Raw genomic sequence first — 21,539 nt, 5'->3', positions numbered from 1 at the left:
ATACGTACGAGTAATTGATTATTGATAATTATCTTGCCCATATTTAACTTGAACATTGGCATTTACGTTACGTTTGTTCTAGTACTTTATTTAACTTTCGTTCGTTAACATTGCCGTGTCTTTTGCCGTTCGTGTTGCACGTACTTGCCGTATCCGAGCGGCCGATGGACCACGTCGGAGGAAGAAGCGGGATAATCTTAGAAGCGTTTGTTTCCGTAAACGATTTCATTAAACAAGGATGCTTCCGCGGAAGCAATATGAGTAAATTCGCGTTTATGCGGTCGATGAGTACCGAAATTTTTCCCCAAATATCAAATAAAAAAAAGAAAAAAAACGAAAAGTGAAGAAACTATTATACTAAAAATAGCTTTTAGCAATAACGTCACATCCAGCAATCACCAACGTACGCCTTTTTGTTTTTATATTATTTAACGCACGCTTAAATTTATTTCGGAAAAGTTTTGGTACTACGCAAAACGGTTGATATGAATCCCGCGTGGATCCTACGCCAAGATCATCCTCCGACGATGTCGATCGAGCCGTGCCTATCAATCGCCACCGCCGCGATCGCTCTAACGCTCCTTCTGTCCTATAGACCTAGAAAAAGCCGAGTACCAGGTTTAAGTCTCCTGAAGGAGATCCTGAGCCCGGATACCCCGGACTCGTGCCGCTGTCGTCCGCTGGGCAAGATCTCCCGCGCGGCCGACGGCCGCTTCGTCGTGGCGGACTCGGTTCTCAGCTCGGCCAACAACAGCATCCTGGACGTCTCCAGCAGCGACGACGGTGGTTTCCTGCCGAAGCAGCGGCTCAAGTCGTCGTGGCGACGCCCGCTGGTCGGCACCAGCCAGCTCAGCCTGAGATCCGACGGCAGCGGCGTGTCCATAGGTCCCCTGCCAGCGAGCTGTCACCACGGCATTGTAAACCCTTTGGCGAGGATACCGCCCGCGAACGTTTGCACGATCACGTCACCCAGATTCCTGGCCAGTTCGCCGAGCGGGGCACAGGTCCCCTGGACTCATTTGTACTTCAGCGATCTCAGCTCCGTCAAGCAACCATCCTCCGGCGAACGTTCCTTTCCGACGCCACCCGGCTACCTCCAGCTTCGCAGCGTGCACCAGCGATACAGCCAGGAGTTACCGTCTCTAAAAGCGATCCACGCCGAGTCGAGGCGGTTCGTGCCGGTCCAGCCGTTGGCGACGTCCTCGCCGCCGCAACCGGCCGGTCGACCCAGAGCGCGGTTGCCGCCGAGACACGCCAGGCACGCGAGATCGGCACCGGAGCTCGCTGCCTCGCCCGACCTGGAGACCTCGCCCGAGAGCAGATCGAGCAGCTCGGGTTTCGGCAGCAAGAACACCTCGCAGCAGAACCAGAGCTCGAGAAGCGGTAGCACAGTCGCTGAATGGAGGCCGCCGCCTTACAGACCACCCCCGCCGCCGTTGGTGGGCCGCTGGCTCGAGCTTCAGGATCAAGTCAAGATTGGGCACACGCACATACAGAACGCCGTGGACGCCGGCAGCGTCGACGGCCACTACGAGTTCGATCCGGTGTCGTGCACGCCGACCCCCACGTCGGCCTCGACACCTACGCGGGAGGAGAGACCACCGATGCATCAGATCCACACAATTCACGTTCCCCACATCCATCAAGTGCACACGGTACATCAGCAAGCGCCGAGGTACAGCAGAGAGAACATAGAGGCCCGGGTACAAGCGATGAAGGCGGAATTCCATCAGTTCCGGCAGAGACAGGCGAGAAGACGACAGAGCGCGCATTTGGAAAGCGCGTGTTGAAAAATCGAACAACTCGAAGGCGATCCGAACGATCGATTCAATTTCATTGGGGCTGCTGCACCGCGAGTCCAATGATCGAGTTGAAACGATTGGGATGGTTGCCGAGTTAATTACATAACGTGCGAGACAAAAGTAAATTCTTAAAAGAAGAGCTAAGAGAAGGAAGCTAGATATCGCTCGCGATTAGATTTTGGTACTGGCTTTTGACTACCGTAGAAGATCGCGCGTTTCAGCACGGCGACGATAAAAAAATGTAATCATTACCGAAGACCAACCACCGCGAGCACAACGAGGATCATCATCACACGTGATTCCGCATTTAGAGGAAGTTTAAGTCAATTCTAGTAGCTGGACATCCATCTACAAAAGAAGGCTGTTATAAGCATCAGCTCAGGAAACATAAGTTTCGCACGACCACGAGACGGGAGCGACGTAGTAGAACCGTACGTTAAGACGATAATCTTTCGGAGTTTCGCTCGTTTTACCGATTATAAGAGGACCGTTCGAGTATCCTATGGGGGAAAATAATCTCGATATCATTTACTCGGGGGAGGGGGGGCTAAATCCAGCGACGTCGATCGCGCTGGGACGAGATAATAGAAAAACGAAGTGCGTTAAACGAAAAATGTTCGAATCCGATTATTATTGGTCATATCCCGCGTACACCAACCACGCCTATGTCCGGTTTAGAGGACCGTGATTTTTAACGTTACTATATATAATAATGTAGAGGAACATACGGAAGAATTCACGGGGGGACGAATAGGGGGAGGACGCTTTTTTTTAAACTCAGTGAAACTGTCCTTTAGAGCTAGGAAGTGCGCAGAAGAGAAAGAAACACTCCCGATTGGCTCAAGGGGATGTCATACGTAGCGGGATTCTCCCCGCTATTATCGCGATCGGGGACGAAAGATGACGAGAAAGAGGGACAGGAAAGCGAAAGAACGGGATAGTTACGTCGGCATGATACTCCAAAGAAACTGTACCACTGTACATGCTCCGCGTATACCTTTTAAATATAAGATTAAATTTAATCGTACGCTGTAAGTGTAATAATTAAAAACGAAAGAAAAACAAAAAAAGTAAGATAATCGAAGAATTACCATACACTCACATATGGACACGTACACACACACACATACATCATATACAGACACATACATACACACAAAGTAATTATATCGATGAGCAATGGACTCGAAACGTGATATTAGGCCGAAGCTTGCCTCGAGATTGCTTAAGGACTCACTCGTACTGCACTGCCTGTTTAGGGTTTCGCTAGCGACCCAACATATTATCGGCACAATAATTTTTCTTAAGCAACGTAAAAAAAAACGAAAATAAGAATAACGTTCTTCAAATCTACGCGCGTTCGGCCAATGTAGCGCGGCGATTGTGTGTGCGCGTTCACCACGTGTGTCAGCTCGTGTGTGGGGTGACACGCTGGTTTTACCGCCTATCGGCACACACCGGAGTTCACCGATCGTCCTTCTCGAATTAGATTAGCGACGCGCGAGCACGCGTATCGACGATAAACGACGTCGACCGGACTCTTGAAAAAAAAAATAAAGAACAATGAAAATTATTAGGAAAAAAAATCTTTCAACTGCCAAAAAATGAAAAGGGGGTCCGACGGTGCGTTCGATTCATTTCGTGTACGAAGCGTCGATTAAATAAGTAACACTAGAGCAATTAAGTGGAGAAAGACGACCGATAGAGACGCATGGTCATCATCGCCGGAAGGCAAGGTGCGCGCGCGCGCACACACACGCGCCAATCAAGCCGAAGTTCGTGTGTAATTAGAGAGACGAAGGAGTTTTAAAACACGGAAGCATACACGTCACACCTACATACATATATATAATGTACACACACACACACACACACACACACACACACACACACGACGGACACGATTATACAAACACGCTCATAAGCGACAGAAACGAAACACACAGACGCGCACATAATACGAGAAAGAGAGAGAAGCGTTCTTCGAGACCCACCTAATTCTCACCAAACGCATCGGATCATCTTGAATCACGTGAGATCGGGGGCCGGCGATCGCCGATCGCGAGACGGGGGGGGGTTCTCGGGCGAATCTACGGGCTAATCAGTGTTGAGCTGCGCGACCTAACGCGAGAATGTGTGCCCCTTGGCGAGGGGGTAACCTGGCGGCGCGCTCGTTCCTCTTACCCTTTTTTTCTAATTTTCTCTACACATGCGACCGCGAAGACACCTCCCCCGCACGTGGGATCAGCCCGGCCCGCGACTCCCGGCGTTTTACTTTCTTTATAGTACAAACACTTATTTATATATACGTACATATTATACATATTTATTATAAATATTAGCAAGGGCCCTACTCACGATTCAACTATACTTCGACGAACCGTAGACGGCGAGAGGAAGAGGAAGAAGATGAGTAAGAAGGGAGCGGCGTGGACGCCATCGAAGCGCTCTATACAATTTTCGTTAAGATGTGCATGCGTGCGTGCGTAACGAAGCCGAATCCAGACTAAGCGAAACGAGCGCGAACAAACGCGAATGAGCAGCTTGCTTCAATCAGCGCGAGTGTTAATATTCGCGATACCGTTCGCACTTATCGAACTTGTTCATTCGCGTTTGATATCACGCTCGGCTTGAATCCGGCTTGACGTGCGAGAAAAGATGAACGTGCGAGAATAACGTGTGGACGAGTGAATGGAGTGCGAACGAATATACATAGATTAAAAAGCTAGATCCAGATCGAGCAAAAGCGAGTGCGAACAAACGCCGAGTGAATAACTTGTTTCGGTGATTGCGAATATATCAGGGAGCACATGGCGGCGCCATGTTCGCACTCATAGAAGCAAGTCCGTCTATTCTTTCGCGTTTGTTCGCACGATCGTTTGTTCGGTGTGTTTCCGGTTTTGACACGTGAGCAAATGCGGTTAAGAGAAAAAAAAACAGAACATAATGTAACATACACGATCACGCAGAGATAAAAGAATAAGAAAAAAGAAATACGATAAAAGTTAAGAAATAACGGAGGTGACACGAAAGAGTACCAATATTCTAAAGTAATTCTAATGGTTGAATTAATAATTTGATAATTAATTGATATTGTAAATCGTAAACGACGTAGCGTGTAGCGTATTAATCAACGAGAGCGACGATCGCGGCGAGTATTCATTAATTATTATATCCGCGCGAGAGTTTATTACGACGTGAGATATATACATACGCAGAAGAACGGGGGAGGAGGTGCTGAAGGACTCGCGCCGGCAGAATGATACCAATTTTTATCGTCAATCGCGTAAAATCGTTAATATGTTACTAGCGATAAAAGATAAAACGTATATCGGATGCATGAGATGTGTGTAATATTGGGGATGAGAATAGATCTCTCCGTCGAGTCAACGTTCACCGTTAGACGTTGGGGAAAACGTTTTTGATAACGCGATGATAATACACGCTTCGTAATCGTACATTATAGACACCCTCTCCCCCTTCTGGATGGATGCAGCAAAAGGAAGAATCATGTAAGCGAGAGAAGGCAATCCAACCAACGGACTTGTAGATGTATAAGTAACGTGTAGATATATCATAGTTAGATACACACAACGATCTCAAGAGGTCATACAGTGTGAACGATCGCGATAATGTACGAGAATGAGAGAGAGAGAGAGAGAGAGAGAGAGAGAGAGAGAGAGAGAGAGAGAGAGAGAGAGAGAGAGAGAGAGAGAGAGAGAGAGAGAGAGAGAGAGAGAAAGAGAGAAAGAAAGTATAAGAGAGAATGAAAGGAAGTATGTGAGAGAAGAGAACGAAGAAATGAGAAGTAAATAAAAATAGTGAGTAACTAAAAGAGAAAATCTCGAATGATTCTTCGCGTTATCTTTGAGTCTATCACGCAGCGTGGAAGGCTCATACGATAAAACGAATATGTTCGAAACACGTATTCGAAATACGAGGGAGATGTAGGGAAATTGTAAGATTGTGAGAGAAAGCACTGTATGGTTGTGAGAGAAAAAGAAAGAGAAAAAGAGAAAGAAAGAGAGAGAGAGAGAGAGAGAAGAAAAGAAAAATAAAAAAGAAATGACGATTTCGCTTGAAACGGCATATTTATGGATAATATGGTTGAATCGTGAATCTGTTTGTAAAACTTTATCACCGGTCACGACGGTTTCGTTCGTCTTGTGTTCTTTCTTCGCGACTCGTGTGGATGATTTACGTTTGTCATCGTCATCGCGCACTTTTTGCGTTCGCACGTCGTTGTATCCTTCTCCGCGTTGTCGCACACGCGTGTAACTCGCGCGAGGCCGCGAGCGACCGCCGTGATTCGTGGATTAATTAATTAAGCGTTTCGTTCGTTATGTACCTGAAAGCCAGTCGCGGTATCTCGGCTCATCGCCCGAGATCGCTCGAGCGAAATTCTCGGTGAGCCCTCGAAGCAGGACGTTCGCGATTTTGGAGAGTCGGCGATTTTTCGCGCATCGCGGACCACGTGTGCATCAACTTAACATTCGTCATGCGGCGTATGCGTACGCTTATTTCGCTTAATGAGTTCATGTACAAACTGTAGACAGCCATAAATATATTGCGTAAATACATAAATCGCGAAAGTTGTAGCAATACTATTTATAGCTATTATGTCATATATACGAGAGGCGAACGCGCGATGGCGATAACCCGTAATATTGCATTAGATAATCGCGAAAAAAATTTACAATAGCTCGCGATCTCATCGTTAAATCAGCTCGTGTTAAATTGCGAACGCATTTCAAATGCATTTCCCACGAAACTTTGAAAATATTCTTCACGTATCTGCAACGACAAGTATTCGAGTCTTCGGCATATTTTTTTGAATTGCAAAGAGGCACAACGGCGACGATGCTGCTTCGAGGTTGTAGTTTTCGCGCGTGAGAGATGATAATTTGACGTGAAATTACATCCTAGGCCGGTATTCATAATTGGTTCTTATTTTAAGATCGGCTTAAGTAATGTCTTAAGATGCTAATACGGTGTCATAATATTTGCAATACCACACGGTTGGATGATATCGCAACCTTCGGTCGCGTGTAAGATACGTGCGAGTCGAATTCAATGGCTCTCGGGTACTACGTTCTGCTTGGATCTGCGACCATCCATTACGCGCTTCGGCTTATTTCAGATCTTGTATAATATATGATATTTTCTTGCAATATAACGAATATCGAGGACGTTTTCCTTTCGCAATCGAATAGCAGATCTATGCGCTCTCGTGAAACTTGGCGAAAAGATCGTCGCGGCTCCAAGCACGGCTCTCATCTTCAAGTGCTCTCTCGCGTTATCATGCACGTCACGGCAACAAATTGCTGTGTTGCAACGATATTTGTTGCGCCGAAATTGAATTCGAGGGAAAAAAACGAGATAGAGCAGAGATTTTTTTTCTTTCCTTTTCATTATTCTCTCATTCTACTGTTAATTTGTTTCTTGTTGACTCATCAGAATGTACCTTCACACACGTAATCGTTAAACCTTCTCACCGCCCGACATCGAATCGCTTCTACACACGCATGTAACGTTCTTCTGTACCGTCTGTATATCTTCACTTCCGCTTATTCTCGACTGCATCCGCCGTCGGGCTTGTACACGGTACGTTGAACTGTTTCGTTGTCACTTTCGCGAATGCTCGTTGTTCACCTCCATTACCCAAGTTTGATTGATTGATCTATGCTTTCTCGCGAACCCCCCCACGAGAACTCCAAGACGTACTAACTTAGGACAAATTGTAGACAATTTATTATTAAATAAAATGAAAAATAAATCGACATTTGAAACGAAATGGGCAACGTTCCCAGGACATTTGCATTGTATTGATTTGTCATTAAACACGTGTGCGATGAATTTCGATGCGGCGCAGTCACGACCTTTGTAGAATATGAAATGCTGCTGGATCACAGGTATGTATTGTATAAAAAAGACGATTTATATTGATAAATGAGTACATATTAATAATTATTGTAATTGTAACATTATAGAGGTTTAAATGAACTGTTGATGCACTATGCAAATATTGCCTCAGTCGATATATACAGAGTATTAGTTACATTACATCTATGTTATAATTATTATTTCGCACTTAACGTATATGTCCATTACATTTACATTGTTGAGTACAAAATTATAATATAATAAGCGATGTAATGTAACTGATGCTTATAGTGTCGACCGGGGTGTTATTTGGTATGACGTTTAAACCGATATCTAAATTGCTAGCTATTACTCACAACGCCACGTTATTCTTCCCTAACTAGAGGATTTCTACGCCTCACCGAATAACAGAGAGTGTAATTGCTGGTCAAGGTAATAAGATCATTGTCAGAATAAGAAAATCGGGTCACCGGACGATTATCGCGTTTGTGTACGCAGTCATTAAAAACCGCGGTATTCGTTAAAACCGATCCTATTCGTAAGCTTTTCCTCATTTTTCATTGATATGGAAATAATTACAAAATATTTGTAAGACAGGTGGAGACGCGAAATACTCTTATTTGAGCGAGAATGAATTTTTAACTTGATATGTAAAATCACGAAATCACGGCGCGGCCGTAATTTCCTTGAGAAATTGCGTATAATTGAATGCTAAATGTTTCATGGTGCATTTGCGCAAGACGTCTGCGGCACAGATTACTGCAAATTACCGTCATTTCCATTATTTCCCTGCTCGGCATACGCGCGACGTTGTTTGCCGAAAACTGGAGCGGCGCTTCATTACGAGAGAAGGCCCTTTATCAAAGAGACTTCTCTGCTTTTCGACATGCATTAGATTCATTTTTACATACAGAATGCAAATTCAAATCTTGACGAAGCTTCATAAATTATTTCTCGTGGCCCGCCTCAAGAGGAGAAAACGTATTTCAGAGACGAATCATTCATTCTTCTACCGCTTTCTGTATCCTTTTCACCACGAGTTCGTTTCCCCGACAAGGAACCACGCGCTTTTGTGATAAAGCGCTCGAGAAATCTCCAGCAGCAATTCGATTACTTCCAGGGAAAGGTAAAATATGTTCTCGTCTCTCGTGAATCGTCTTACATCGTAAATCTAAGGTAGATCTATCGCGCGGATATCCCCCGAAGGAGTAATATTTTTCTACGAAATTCTGGAGAATTATTTTCACCTCAGATCATATCGCCGCGCGCAAGAGATAATTGCTCGACCATCACAAAAGAATTTAAAAGTTCAGTAGGTCTTTTTGGCATGAAATGCTCTTGTACGAATTTCAGAGTGTGTATTAAAATCGATTAATGATCTACACTTGCGACCGACAGGGATTGTGTGGGGTTAGTGAACTGCAAATAGATGATCCCCATTATACCGCTCTCTGAAACAAGTATTCCGCAATGGCAGACACGATCAATTCGAATTACAGACAGGTGAACCAGGAAGGAGCCGTTCCCTCTTCTGCGTCGAACGATGAAATAATACGATCGGTATCATTATGCGCGCATTTATTTCCAGTGTCCCGGGCACGTCCAATCCTGGATCGTGATCCATGCGAATGGATCCATTATCTCAACAGCGTGACAAGGCTGTGGGCAGTCTGCTAATGCGGCAAGGGACGGACGTGACGTAATCTGAGGTCACCCACGCACGGCTGCTCCGATGCAGTCTCGGCTCGTGCGGTTTCGGCACACGAAATGCATCAGGGATCGATGATTCCGCTAATATGCGCGAAGAGTATTTCGCCATCGTGACATATTCCAGGCTCGTTTCGACCGCAAAGGACGACTTCGCGGTCGTACGAAAATTTTTCAATGCGATTTGTACGAATATCACAGATCAATAGCTATTTTAATAAATTATATTTACAGATGAAACAAATACACGTATTGTTTCAGAGAATTTTTACTATATTTCCGTATTATTTTTAGAAAAAATGAAATATCCATATTTAATCCATGTAAGAAAATTCACGAATAAAAGTTGTTTATTCTCTGTGTGTACTTCACGGCAGAAAGGAAAACCATCAATTCTACGAATAAGACTTTATGGTAAACAGTCGTAACCGGAAACTAGCATCTTAGCTAAAAGAGCCTCATAAATGACAATTATACGCGACGTAGGCGTATAAATAAAGGGTTCAGGGGACCTTCTCTGGCGTCGTGAGAATTCGCGTACTTTCTCTTACATCCTTTTCATATTAAACCTTTTATCGTAGATCTGAACGTCATTATTTTTCATGTATTATTATTATACCTATTAAAGTAAGGTCGATATAAAATATGTTTCAAGCCAATATTCACATAATCTTTATCACATAAATAAATAATTGCCGCATTGTTTTTCAATTTAAAATCTGCTTTGTGTAAATCACATCTGTAACTATCTTCGTTTAAGGAGATCAAGGATTCGTGTATGCAACCGGGTGTAGTGAACTTTTAATCTCTACTTGCGCCGCACGCGGGGCTCAATCCTCTCGAATCAGCTTTGACCAAGAAAGAACAGCGATGAAAGAGCATGAGTCGGCGACCGAAGATAAATTGAATGCAGTTTAATTCTTCCGTTCCCGTTGTAAGAACGTAACCCTTCGCATGCTTCAACAACGACACCAAGGATTATACATCAGAAAGATACTCCAGAGAACAAATCTAAACGTCACTTAATCATATCCATCACGTTTATCTTTGACAACCGCATTGTGTGTGCTAAATAATTATTTGTATTTGTATTTGTATTCGTATTTGAACAGAAAAAAGTTCATTTATTATAAGCAGCAAATAAAAATTACTTTTATCGCTATTGTTTTTTATCGATTAATAAAACATGGACTTCTTATAAGACGTTGTGTATCTCGCTATACATTTTCTTGTCGATTTTTCAGAATTTACGGTAAAATAAAAAACTATAACGTAGACGAATATAGAAAACGGGCTAACTAAGAACCAGGCGCGGTAAATTATGCGCGAAAGTTTTATTTGTATTTCTATTTTTACATATCTTCCAACTTGACTTCGCGCCGACTAAATTTGTCAGACTTGAAACACAGCTCCGGTTGAAGTAGTAAACCCCCCCCCCTTCCCTAATTAAGATGCATACAGCATCATAAATTAAATCAAATCGATTTAATTAGGTGTAGGGGGGGATTTTACTACTCCAACCGGGAGCTGTGTTTCAAGTCTGACAAAAATCGGCGCGAAGTCAAGATTGGAAGATATATAGAATAGAAAAAAAAATAAAACTTTCGCGCATTATTTACCGCGCCTGGTTCTTTAATTAGCCCGTTTTCTATATTCGTATACGGATTTCCATTGAAACCTATACTTTGAACTTTAAAACGTAGACACTATACAACGCGCTCGTCAGTGGAAGTACAGCAGGGGCACGGCTTTCTCTGTACTCTGTGCGATTCATTATTCCGAATGTGTTTTTTTTTTTTTTTTGCCTTTACAGGATTAATCGCGTGTGATATATAGGTCACGTTTTGTGCAACGCCGTTCATTCGTGTCGCCATGGGTGTGTCGAGGTTCGCATGCGACGCAAACCGGAGCATTACGCACCGTAAACGTAGAATCGCGATGATCTATCCTCTCATCCCCCTCCCGCGCAACGTCATCGTCATCGTCGGTCCAGCTACCCTCGCAGCCCCCTCCCGGTGCTCGTTACTCCTGGGCTCTTCGTATCCGCTCGGATTGAACGAGTACGGCGCGATTACTCTATCTAGTGTTGCCTCCGGAGCACTCTACGGTGAACCCAGCCTCGCCTCATCGAACTGTGCGTCGTTCGACATCGGCGCAGGATACTCGCGGTCTTGTTCGCCAGTGTCAATGACCTCGATGGTATCCTGGACGAGGCTATAAGCCAGGACACGATAATCGCGAAGCAATGCTCGAACAGTAGACCCGACGTTCACCGAGGAGAATTCCCGGATGCCGAGATAAAGGAAAATTTTCGAGCAAGCACTTGAGGAAAGTGTATGAAAATTCGGAGGAAAGAATTCAAATTGTCTCGGCGCGAAATTCGAGAACGAAGGAGAGAATGATCGAAACGTACATTTACGGCGTGAGAGTGACGCATGCCGATTGAACTCGAAGGTGGTGGTCTGATATACTCGATGAATGGGTGATGATAGATGTATCGGTATCGTTATCGCTGCGAGTGTGACCTATCGCCAGCGCGTCCTCACGTCCGTTGATGCAATATAAGTAAAGTGAAAGAAAAACGCGAGAGTCAGGGATCGGAACGTAAGAAATCGCGATGAGTCGCGCCGCGAAGTTCTACAAGCTGCTGGCGGTCGTTCTCTGCTACGAAGGTAAAGAATTTTCAAAATTTCGGAGGAACCGTTATCGCGCGAAAATCACCTCTTTCGCGTTTACTCGAAATACAGGGACAAAAACATTTTTAGAAAAAAAAGAACCAATTTCAGTCTAGAGGAACTTAGAATTTCAGACCGTATAACAGCCGCATCAGACGGCACAATTCGCTGATTGCCATTTAGTGCGAGGCGAAGATGGACTAAATTCGAGACTGTCGCCGAGAGAGTAATTAAATGATAGAACTTTGTTTATTCGGGCAAATGCAATATCGGTCGCCGCCGGTCCTGTTTGTGGCACGGGGGGAGAACAGATAACACAACAACGTATCATTTTGTTAACGCGCTCGATCGTCACGCATAATCCGGCGGAAAATTACGCAATCTCTCCGGAAATTAGTCCCAATGTGTAATATCACTTTACACGCGACGTCTTCTCACAGGGCATTTATCTACAACGTTACGCCGCCGGATTGCGTAGATCGATATAAAATCGGTCGCGATTTTTTTTTCCCGAAATGTGACCTCTCATATCGCCGGTTTTTCAGCCTGCAGCTACAGCTTAATGCTGGATGAGGATAAGGAACCGATTTACCTTACTGCCGGGGTGGGAGAGTACGCGGTATTTAATTGCGATCTTGACTTTCCGCACGAGACGCCGATTCCATATCTTCTTCAATGGAACCGCGATGTAAGTATGATCCGAAATTCGTAACTTATCATACGATAACCATGTTCATTCAGCAGAGATATTTTAATATCATCGTAAAAAATGCTCGTCTTTCTTTTCCTCCGTCTCTCTTGCATTACTGATCTGAATGACTACCGTCATTAATTATTTATCAAGTTTATAAATTAATATAATCCAGTAAAAACGATATATATATATATATATATATTTATGAGATAGATGCTATTGAATAATATAACAATGCAAAATAGTACTATATATGTTGGGTGATTCAAATAATATTCAACGCCTTGGATTTTACCTTGGACCAAATGTACACGTATTTATTATGCAACTATTTATTAAGTAATCGTAAAAGCTACAAGCTACAATGCAGACACGCGATATCCGATATGATATCCGATGCAATGCATTGGCAGGTTTAGAAAAATCAATTTTATCTCAGAATGTAAGACGTATATATTTGACTTTGATATAGAAAAATTGCATTTCTTTTTAATCTTTTGCGCTATAATAACATGCGTAGCACGTTGATTGATTTGTTTAGAAGAAATTGTGTAGCACGTTGTCAGTTTTGCTACAGTTTTATTTACATTATTACCAAAGAAATACGAATTATATAAATGATAAAATAAGTTATTGAGTGATATTTTTCGCAATAAATTAAAAAGAGCAAGATTTGACGCAGAGCTCGAGGCGACGCGATTCATTTAAACGATGTACGCATGGCATATAATGAGATACCGCACGTAACAACGGTAATATGACATGCGATTGACTGATTGACGATTAAAGAGCGTTAAAGCAAATTGTTAGTCGCCACTTCTAATTCGCATATAGACGTGCTCGCGCGTACTCGTCGTCTTCCTCTGCGAAGACGCGGAGAAAAAAGTATCCAAGGTAGGGTGGGTTATTCGATTTCTTCGAAAATACATCCGATATTCTGCCGACGCGAGAATCTATCTGGATATGGATTTCCGTGTCTTCTCGATTTCAGTAGACACATAATACGCGAGAGAAGCTAACAGCATCGAGAATCGTGATAAAAATGACGCTATCTTCGCGTATTGGCGAGCTAGAAAAGAACAGAGCTTCGGCCAGTTAAAGAAGAGTAGCGATAGATGCTTAACAATTTATGGAATATCGACGAAACTCTTCGGGGGAAAAAGTATCGATTCTGGTAAATAGCAAAGTGGCGAAGCGATGAATTTGTCGGAGTGCGAGACCGCGCGCGCTCGCGGATGTCGCTATTCGACGTGGCCGTACGACGGAAACGGATTTTGCACGTGGCTATCGCGGAATCAAGTGGAACTCAGCTCTGATTGGTCTCTGATGCATGCGTATGCAAAACAGGTGCTCCTTCCCTCTTCGTCTGTCCGCCGTGGTAATTGGAGTACGGGACGCAAGGCTGCATTATATTTAGTCACGTTCAGTCTGCGACGAGGGGACCGACCAGTGGGTCACTGTTAATGCATTGTCAGATGATTAGAAGCGATTAACGCCATTCCCGCTCCCGTAGACGAGACGTATCCTCCTTTCGAGGATTTTCGGCCCCGCCGTTGATGAATGTGGGTGTTGCTGACCAACGACGGCGCGGGCGGGCTAATTATAAGACGCCGTATGAGCGATACGACGCGTCCTCGGTCATTACGCCGTGATCATCATTAGCGCGCAACCTTGCGCGAATAAAATCCAAATTTAACATTAAACTTCTTCGTTGAATCGCGGGTAGTTTTGTATTCCGCGAAAGGATGACCCAATTAACATAGTTGTAGCCGCTATCAAGTTACGCGGTGTAATTTCCTTGAGACGTAGGTTCGCCTACGTCCGTCGTATGTAAAAATCGGTCATTTAGATAGTCGGATATTCCTTAAGAAGGAGCCGAAAATGTGGTGATTCTTTCTGACGAAATCATTTATAAATGCTCGCGCAATTTACGAAATCATATGCATGGATCTTGATACTTGAAGACAGCTCAATATAATTCATTGAATTTCACTTTTTCCAGAGCCGTTCAGTGTTCACTTGGCACGATGGACAAGTCACGGTGGAACCCACTTACAAGGGCCGCATACACTTGCTGGACGATGCCGGTCATCGCGGATTCGGCCAGGGTAGCATAAACCTCACGAATATTCGCGAAAGCGACCAAGGCTGGTACGAGTGCAAGGTGATCTTTCCTAACCGAACGCCGAATTCGAGAAACAATGGCACGTGGTTTCACCTCGCCATTGATGGTAAGTTGTGGTCGCTTGCAAGCCTTTACATTTGCATGCAAATCTTTAAAGATTGCAGCAGAAAAAGAAAACAGATAAAACAACAGACATTTACCGACGACTAATTTTATGGACTAATTATCGCAAAATTTTCTTTGGAGTGCAAAATGCAATTGTTAGCATGTAGATACCAATAATCTATTAATATTATTAAAGCAATTAGTGATGAGATTAAGTATTTTACAAATAGGTTCGAATCCGTTGGCGCAGTTTCGAACTCTCGATCTATAATATGATTACTTCGAAAAATAAAAGTATAATACTTCAAGTATACTCGAAATTGGATGAAATGGGTTCGAACCCTTTATGAGTACCTCGAAAAACAAGAGTGTTACTTCCAAATAGACTCGATTCTGGATCAAATACGTTCAAACCTTTTATGAGTTACCTTTACTAGAAATGTAATATCTGAAGCAAATTGTGTGTGTGTGTGTATATACATATAAATATCTCTTTATTACAATTTTACATTATAACATATTCGAATATTATTTGTAACCGATTCGATTATTTACGATAGAAACTGTTAATAAGTACATTTTGAATACTGCAGGCACTCATTCTAAAATTCAAAACTAACTAATCGGGATTCGATTTATAGTTCGTACAATGTATGAAATATTATTTCTTATAAATATTACTCGAATCCAAGGAAATAAAACTTGATTATTGGATTTGAATCGGATTTTTAAATGCATATTAAACTTGATCCCATCCCTAAAAGCAATATATCTATTAAGAATGCAATACAGGAACGTATTAACAGACTTTAATATAAGACTAACAAAAATTGAATATTAAACTAGGTCAGCTCGACGGATAAGCTAACCGGGCTTATAGCTGTGAAATTCGCGCTCTAATTTTTTAGCAAGAAGGATGTAAGTCTTCAAACTTAATCGCTCATTTAAGCATCTCCAACGTTCATGACACTAAAGGCAGGGGAGCCTATCTTGATCAAAGGGTCTTGGTTCTCCTTTCTCACTTGACCTCGTGGGGTTTATTGCACGCAGCGATATTCAGATAAAGTAGTTCTTTGAATTATTATAATTAATCGAATATAGAAGAAAGAAAATATTGTACGAAAATTCCTTCAATCCCGTCGAAATCGAACTCCGGACTCATCGACTACGAAGTCGAATCACTTTCATACAGAGCTTTACTATCCCAAAATATAAGATAAACGCGATAACTAGTTTCTTCCGATTATAATTGTATAATACAGTAGATTGTATAAAAATTCAAGAAAATATTGTAAAAAAATAGAAATTAAAACGTTTTAACAGCTAGATAATTTATGAGAATTTTGATCGGTTATTAGGAGAAAAAATTTATTATTGCTTGTTTATCTTGTTTTATCGCGAGATCAGTTATTGTGCTTAAATAAATTCAAGGTTTTATTAAAAATTAAACACGTTCTACAAATATCGCTACGAAACAAAATTATACATTTAAATTACACACTGGATTTGAAAATGTCATGCGTTAATATGGAGCTTATGATAATAGTACATTATTAATTGGTTGGTTTCGTGCTGTTAATGCTAATACAAAAACAGTCGACAGTAATTAATAATGAAAAGAATAGGGGAGACCGGGGCTATGTGTCCACACTTTACGCTTTTTTCAAGTTTACTAAAAAACTAATAAAGATATTTGGCTAAAATTTTAATGGTATAATCCTTCAACTTTGCTATTAAAAAGAAACATAATTAAAACCGTTAATCTTTTAACACTTTAAAGAGGCGAATTTTTTAAGTGGGCAAGTCAAGCGTAGACAGATAGCTCCATGCCTCATATGTGGACAGGGGCTATCTGTCCACATAATAAAAAACACATTATTTATATTAATATTTATACTTATTTATTATTTATAATATTATTTATTATTAATATATAATATTGAAATACTGCCTAGTCGTTGGAGTCAGAGCAGTAGTAGGCACTTTGTGTAGATTTTTTAACAGGATTCCTGCATAGAGCTGACTTTTTTTTATATACGGTGGCATTAAACTGATTTTGAGTTCGTTGCAAAATCAATGTGATGAGTTTCTTTTGTCCTTTCAATTCTTTTTTTTTTTTATTTGGGGCCTTTACTTTATCCTCGGCAGCGTTTGAAATAAAAAATACTCAATAATTTAAGACAAACTCATGTATTTGACGTGTATTTTTAAAATAAAAATTTAGTGACGATTCTTGAATCGCAGGATCAAGTAACTGCTCGTAGATCACTTTTTTACGGTAACGAATGAGAGCCCGAACATTTATTTTATTCCAAAGTCCAACGCTGTTTTTATGAAAAGATTCTCGCTAGATTTTTATTCTTTTAATCGCTCTAAGTATAATTTTATTGGATATGTCTACCTTATCCGTCTTAAGGAAAGTCTTTCTTTTGTAGTTACGCAGCATTATCTATTAATAAAAGAACAATCCGTCATTGAAGTGTGGACACATTGCCCTATAAAAATAGGACAGATAGCCCCGACCACGTTTTTTAGTCTTTAATTAACGTGTTGCCAATTTTAGATTATGCGAAATTAAGATTTGACGCTTCTCACACCTGATAACTATATATTAATTGATAATATTATGAATTGCTTACTTTAATTTGAGTTAAACTATTGTCGCACAGCAAATTTTTCGACCGTCGAAAAATGTGAATAATCGTTTCCGCTTTTCTTTTAACGTATGTAGCGTCTGCGAGAGGCATCGCAAAAAAATAAACAACATTTAAATCTCTTACGTAGGGCATTTTTTAAATACTTGTTACAATGGTAGAGACATATATGTCTCTTAAAACTTGAGATAACAGTACTGTGGACACATAGCCCCCGTAGACAGATAGCCCCGGTCTCCCCTATATTATAACCCCGCTGCTGCTTACTAACCTGAATCCGGGCAGACTCGTTAAATCGTTTAACCTAGGTGTGTCGCCGTTTCCGACAACTGTTTCAGGTGATACGTTACTTGCAATACCACCTGTCAATAAAACTGCCATGGAAGGCGAGACGGTCTCGTTCGACTGTGTCGCGAAAGGAGAAGGTACAATCGTAAATTGGTTTCGTGAAGGAGTACCGATCCCGGAAATACAGGTACGAATTGAGTTTCTTGCGTTTCTGATTTTATAATGAATCATTTTCGACGTGTCGCATAATTTATCGACACTTCGACATTCGTAAATGTATTATCGTGACAGGATCTCAAAAGAAGAGCGTCTACTGGTACTGATGGAACGCTGGTCATAAAGTCAGCTGCCATGGGCGACCTTGGGGAGTACACGTGCGTGGTGACTGGAGAGACTGGAGATCAACAAAGTGCATCAGCTTTTCTCAATGTTCAATGTAAGCACAGCGGCGCGTGCATTATCATGCATTAAATTTACGTATAATACCATTAAATTTACATTTCTAACAAAAATAATATTAATAATCTATTTTTTTTCCATTTAGATAAGGCGAAAGTAATCTATGCACAGCGGGAAGTCTACCTTCCCTACGGGAAACCAGCCCTCTTGGACTGCCACTTCAGGGCGAATCCGCCCCTTACAAATCTCCGTTGGGAAAAGGATGGATTTCTCTTTGATCCTTACAATGTGCAAGGGGTCTTCTACAGGAGGAACGGATCTCTTTACTTTAGTAAAGTCGACGAGACGCACTCGGGAAGTTACAGTTGCACTCCCTACAACGAACTAGGCACCGAAGGGCCCAGCCCTTCGATTACCGTGGTGAGTATTCATCGTCACTGCTCGATGTAGAGAACATGGATTGAATGAACATGAAAAAGAGATCGATCGACATTAATGCTAACATTGAGAACTGATTAAACTGATTAAACTGATTGATTAGTTACTGTCCGCGACAAGTTAATCACTTGTTTATTCTTCAATCGTAAACCACAGTTTTTTAGAACTGGTCAATGTTTTCAAAACAAATCGCCGACTGTGTGAGATACTCAATACTAATAATTATTACAGATAGTTCAAAGGCCACCGATATTCACGGTAACACCGCAACACATGTATATGCGAAAGCTAGGCGAGAGTTTGGAAATTCCTTGCGACGCCAGAGACGGTGACGACTCGCATCGACCAACTATCATGTGGTACAAGGTATCCTATTAGTCGCATTAATTATGCGTTATATGGTAAACTAAAAATGATAGAGTATTGCGCCAATATTGATTAACAATGATAAAGAGTTTTATTACGACTTAATTGGCAAATATATGTAAATTAATACACACAAACGCTACGACGTTTCGATCCTTGGTTCAGATCCTTATCAAGCAATATCTACTACTACCACTTGAATCCCATATTTATTTGCCATTTGCAATTTATATATTTGCCAATTGAGTCGTAATAAAACTCTTTATCATTGTTATATGGTAAATTTAATTAGTAATAAAATGGACAACTTTCTTCGACGAAAGGACGGGTCGCCCTTATCGCCCGAGAGAACCATCATAATCGGCGGCAATTTGACGATAGAGAGGATCCAAGAGCACGATCGAGGAGTGTACCAATGCGCGGCCAGCAACGAGGCAGCGACGGTCGTCGCGGACACTGAGTTAATGGTGCTGAATGTTCCACCTAGAGCGCCGTACAACTTAAGCGCTAATAGTAGCAATAACGCGGTCACTTTGACTTGGATACCTGGATACGTGAGGCCCAAGATGGAGTACTCAGTATGGTAACATCGCATATGTAATTAACTGTCGCATAATTGAATATGCGTATCTCGCATACCTATATATGTAATTAACTGTTTATGACGCTTATTCGCCGAAGCACCCAATTCTCGAAATTGTCGCGTTTGCTATAAGAATATTTCATAATTAATTAAGATGAAGCGCATTTTTTTTATGTAGGTACAGACCCACGGACACGTCGGAATGGAGAACCATGAAAATTCTTTCGAGAAAAATTACGGAGGCGACGGTCAACAATCTTAACGCAGGGCGGGAATACGAGTTCATGGTTTTGAGTCAGGATAAGCACGGCGATGGAATGTTTAGCAAGGCGCTTCGAATATTCACTCAGCCGGGTAAGATTAATCGTCTGTCACTTCTGTCACGTTTAAGCGTGATGGTGAAATGAAGTAATAAATAATTTATGTTTCTAGTTTTCGTTGATGAGAACTCGGCGTCGGAATACCGTAGTCCGCAAGGTGGGTAAAAGTCTAACGACGGACTTTATGTATAGTAAAGCAAAACGCAATTTCTCTCAACGGTCTCTTGTACATCGCGTATCTCTTGATAATTTAATCGAATGTTTCAAGGCTGTGACACGATTCTGTTTCAGAGATCGAGATCATGGGACCGCCGCGCAACGTGAGAGTTCAAGCAACGGTCGAGGGTTACTTGGTCACTTGGGAACCACCTTTTATGGGCAAGAACCAAGTTAGACTTTACACCGTGAGGTGGTATAGAGGACCATCCGAACATTTGTATGGCAGAGCAGAAACGACAGACACTTATTATCTAGGTAAGCGACTCTTCATCGTCGTTGCGTAATATAATTATCAATAACTATCGTTAACGTTTAAATTGTTAATGATAATAATAATTGATATCTACGCTTGATACGATTTCAGTGAAAACTCTGGAAGAAGAGAGCTTCTATACCTTCGAAGTGGCAGCGATGTCTCTTACGGACGACGTTGCAACCAGCGAACGAGTCGGTTTGGAAGTACCCGCTTACCGTCGTAACCGAGCGATTTCCATGGGAATTGTCGCTGGTATAGGTTTTCTAGCGGCCGCACTGGCCGCCGTGTGGTGGGCGAGAAAACGATTCTGCCAGCCGTCTGCCGAGAAGTAGCCGAGCAAACACGTGGGATGCACGTGTGCGTACTCACAAACAAAATAGTTGTTCGTGCGAGTTCGTAATCGATTATAAATATTCATGTCGCTCGCTATACGTGCGATCATCGGCGAATGAAGTCGGCTTAGAAAAAAAAGCACGTGTCGTCTCTGAAGGCACAATTCCACAGACGAACTTTTTTTGAAGAGTCGAAGACCTTTTCTCAGCCCTCACTGACATGGCACAAAAGAACATAAAACAAAAAACAGAGTAATATCTAGTATTATAGACATATATGCGGTGACGGCGAGGAGCGCAGAGACTCTTGGAACGTTCGTTCCAAGCCGATCCTATTTGCCGAGCTGCCGAGCGTTACTACCGAGTGTTCTTGCATCGCTAATTATATCATACTTTGTGTGCCGTTTAACAGCTTTATTAAGTAATTGCACGTTATAAGTGACTAGATTTCATGCGCGAGAGCTGCAGGCTGCAGGTCGTCGACCGGTCGAATGCGACACCGTGAATTAAAGAGAATTGCATATTATCACGTGTATTTTTTTTCTATTGTATATAAATTATGCCCGCGCGTGCATACATACGTTTTTCACGTATGCTCCATTATTACTCTTACTGATTTTACTCGACGCGTTCATTGTCGTATATGCTTGTACCATCGCAATAGTTGCATATAATAAAGAGAGTGGGAAGCAG

General features: G+C 42.1%; 2 protein-coding genes across 6 annotated transcripts in view; both read left to right on the top strand.

The window, feature by feature from the left end:
* LOC143905035 (protein turtle) overlaps positions 1-7,616 on the top strand; it is a 233,299-nt gene extending 225,683 nt beyond the window's left edge. For all 4 annotated transcript variants that reach the window (XM_077420139.1, XM_077420138.1, XM_077420137.1 and 1 more), the window contains exon 19: positions 596-7,616. In XM_077420139.1, coding sequence (XP_077276265.1) covers positions 596-1,790 — 1,195 coding nt within the window. In that variant the 3' untranslated portion in view covers positions 1,791-7,616. The remainder of the gene's footprint in view (positions 1-595) is intronic.
* Positions 7,617-11,359: 3,743 nt separating this feature from the next.
* Positions 11,360-21,539, top strand: Bdl (borderless). 2 transcript variants are annotated; one of them, XM_077420144.1, is made up of 12 exons: positions 11,360-12,064; positions 12,613-12,755; positions 14,764-14,992; positions 17,954-18,120; positions 18,225-18,369; positions 18,478-18,752; positions 19,002-19,136; positions 19,460-19,719; positions 19,898-20,073; positions 20,152-20,196; positions 20,331-20,513; positions 20,623-21,539. In XM_077420144.1, exons 1-12 carry the CDS (start codon positions 12,010-12,012, stop codon positions 20,844-20,846), a joined length of 2,037 nt encoding a protein of 678 aa, XP_077276270.1. In that variant the 5' UTR covers positions 11,360-12,009; the 3' UTR covers positions 20,847-21,539. The 2 variants fall into 2 exon arrangements, with proteins under 2 accessions (XP_077276270.1, XP_077276271.1); XM_077420145.1 differs by having other exon boundaries at positions 11,361-12,064; positions 17,984-18,120.

This window comes from Temnothorax americanus, unplaced genomic scaffold (genome assembly GCF_048541705.1).
Source record: "Temnothorax americanus isolate GAGA-0224 unplaced genomic scaffold, ASM4854170v1 Scaffold6, whole genome shotgun sequence".
NCBI classification, from domain to species: Eukaryota; Metazoa; Arthropoda; class Insecta; order Hymenoptera; family Formicidae; genus Temnothorax; species Temnothorax americanus.
This window is presented reverse-complemented; position numbering and strand designations above follow the sequence as displayed.

Bases quoted from the DNA above. Each gene is read 5' to 3' on its own strand.
- Bdl (XM_077420144.1), top strand. From the start codon at position 12,010: ATGAGTCGCGCCGCGAAGTTCTACAAGCTGCTGGCGGTCGTTCTCTGC. The intron at 18,370-18,477 runs GTAAGCACAGCG...TTTTCCATTTAG, and splicing joins AGCTTTTCTCAATGTTCAAT to ATAAGGCGAAAGTAATCTAT. The intron at 20,197-20,330 runs GTGGGTAAAAGT...ATTCTGTTTCAG, and splicing joins GGAATACCGTAGTCCGCAAG to AGATCGAGATCATGGGACCG.